Raw genomic sequence first — 2,795 nt, 5'->3', positions numbered from 1 at the left:
ATATATATATATATATATATATAAAAATATTGATTAAAATTGTTGAAATTAATATATAAAATATTTGGTTTAAAAATTTTTATTTAATTTTGCATTTTGACAAAATGTTATTTGCGTCAACTTAAATTTGATCAGAGTGAAAGTGTTTGAAATGAATGAACATGACAAAACACAGACTAAACTTAAATGATATTTTTGTCAAAAGACAAAAACTGAGAAATGAACACTGCGCTCCATCCAGCAGTTCATGTGACTGATTCAGTGCATGATGTAGACAAATGTCTCCTGAGTTCAAGCAAATCACTCACAGGCTGCCGTTCAAAAGTTTGGGGTCAGCAAGATTTGCAATGTTTCTGAAAAAAGTCTCTTCTGCTCACCAAGGCTGCATTTACTTGATCAAAAATACAGAAGAAGCAGTAATATTGTGAAATATTATAATTAAAACAGCTGTTTTCTATGTGAATCTCTGTTAAACTGTAATTTATTCCTGTGATGCGCAGCTGTATTTTCAGCATCATTACTCCAGTCTTCAGTGTCACATGATCTTCAGAAATCATTCTAATATGCTGATTTGCTGCTCAAGAAACATTTCTGATTATTATCAATGTTGAAAACAGTTGTGCTGCACAATATTTTTGTGGAAACTGTGATACATTTTATTTTGCAGGATTCAGAGATGAATAGAAAGTTCAAAAGAACAGCATTTATTTGAAATAGAAATCTTTTGAAATACTGTCACTTGTGATCAATTTAATGAGTCCTTGCTGAATAAAAGCATTAATTTATATAAAAAAAATAAATAAAATCTTCCTGACCCCTGGTAGTGTATATTATCTACAGACTCATTCATGCATGTTTGTCTCACCTGTGTGTCAGCACTGCCGATAGACTTCTCCTCCTCTGTCTCCTTCTCCTCCGGATGCACCTGCTCTGCTCTGCTCTCCTCTCTCACCTCCTTCACCTCCTCTGTCTGCTCTGTGCTGGCGGTCGCTGCGCCTCCTCCGTCCGCCTCCTCTTTCAGCTGGCTCGTCTCCTCCTGCTCCTCCTTCACGGCCTCCACGCTCTCCTGCTTGGGCGGCGCTGAGCTCTCGCCGGGCTTGTCCTGGCTCTGTGATTTCTGTCGTTTAAGCCATGGAGGCAGGAAGCGAGAGATGCCCTTCTCTTTCTTCTGGCTGCCGGCAGCAGGAGGAGGACTGCTGGGCTCCGGAGACGCAGCCGCTTCCTGATCGCTCTCGGCCTCGGCGCTCGGGCTCTCCTCCTGCACAACATGCACAATCCTGGACTTTAATCGCTTCTCATTTTGATGAGCTGATATCGACTCTTCAATCACAAGAATTCATCTATGCTGTTTTCTGTTGATGTGTGAACAAAACTTCACAAAACCTTATTTTGTCTCCTGTCCAAATTACAATAAGCTTTGTGATTTGTAACTTTTGAAATGAAGTATCAGCTTTCAAATTCTGTCAGTTTTATAGCTAAATTAAAAAAATAACCAGGTTTTGTCATTCTTTAATGTGTTCTGACAGATCAAGTGACACGTGAGTCGATCATCACTTCCTCTTTGCTATTAGTTACATGATCGAACATCAGAAGAAAACAGAACAACTTACTGAAATGAGTCATGTCTCGTGAAATCGATCAGTGTTTTCAACACAGAAAGATGGCAATAAAGCAGCTTGTGAAAATGTCCATAAACTAGCTAGAAAAAAAACAACGTTTTGCTAAATATATGCATTTTATTACATATTCATTATATTTTTATTTAACCTGTTCTTCGATATTTAATGTATGTTTGAATAAATCCATTCAGAAAACAAGCAATGGCATCCAAGGTTAACATGTTTTTATTTTAACAACAACACCTGAAACAATTATTTTGATTAAAAAGTTATTATAATAAATTATATTATAAATTCTTATTACAAATACTGCCTTCATTAATCAGTTTAATTCAGTAAATGCACCACCTGACAGCTTTTACTGTATAGTTTATAGCATTAGTTAAGAGAAACGTACATGTACAGGACCTTAATTGCCAATATATATCAAAATGAATCGATACTGAATTGAATCAAGACTGAAATAGAATCAAATTGCAAGAAATGTTTCTCAATACTCAGCCCTAATGCAGTATTTATTGCACAAACACAGTCGTGTGATGTCTGTTCTGAACGGGTGTCAACGCATGCTCCCTAACAGCCAATCAGAGCGCAGTATGTGGAGGAATGATGTCAGCTCTACCTGTGTCTGCTCAGCACCGGCCGGGTCGGGTTTGTCGGGCTGGTCTGTCTGCTGCTGGACTTCAGGAGCCTTCTCCGCGTCCTTCTTCACGTCGCTCTCTGATCCCACCTCTGTCGTCATCACGGCCGGCACACTAACACACACAAAGACCACAGCTCATCATCGGAGATCAAACCTCCTGAAACATCCTCCACAGACCGAACTAAACCACAAACATTTGCCTTTCAGTTACTAACAATAACAAACAAATGCTATAATACTTTCTATATGCTCTATTAGGGCTGGGCGATATAGCTAAAAAAATTATCAACGATATAATGTTTCATATCGTTCGGTATCGATAATTATTGACTTTTTTTATAACCTTTTAAATTCGACTAATATTCATTCTTTATTCACAATCTTTAATCACAGGCAGGCACAGCACTCATTTCAGCATGTGTTCGTGTTTGTGTGTGCTGTCTGCGTCACTCATAGCCCCTGCCTATATCCTGCACTATATCAAACATTTTTTATATCGTTATCGAAGAAGGTGTACCGTTGATAAATATCGA

General features: G+C 38.1%; 1 protein-coding gene across 1 annotated transcript in view; it reads right to left on the bottom strand.

Moving 5' to 3' along the window:
- LOC107711607 (band 4.1-like protein 2) overlaps positions 1-2,450 on the bottom strand; it is a 61,243-nt gene extending 58,793 nt beyond the window's left edge. The window contains exons 1-2 of the mRNA XM_016516609.1: positions 2,242-2,450; positions 866-1,258 (exon numbers count right to left, since the gene is read on the bottom strand). Of these exons, the coding sequence (XP_016372095.1) occupies positions 866-1,258; positions 2,242-2,361 (513 nt within the window). The 5' untranslated portion in view covers positions 2,362-2,450. The remainder of the gene's footprint in view (positions 1-865; positions 1,259-2,241) is intronic.
- Between the last annotated feature and the right edge of the window lie 345 nt (positions 2,451-2,795).

The sequence above is a fragment of the Sinocyclocheilus rhinocerous genome, unplaced genomic scaffold (assembly GCF_001515625.1).
Source record: "Sinocyclocheilus rhinocerous isolate Xijiao unplaced genomic scaffold, SAMN03320098_v1.1 scaffold2012, whole genome shotgun sequence".
Classification (NCBI taxonomy): Eukaryota; Metazoa; Chordata; class Actinopteri; order Cypriniformes; family Cyprinidae; genus Sinocyclocheilus; species Sinocyclocheilus rhinocerous.
This window is presented reverse-complemented; position numbering and strand designations above follow the sequence as displayed.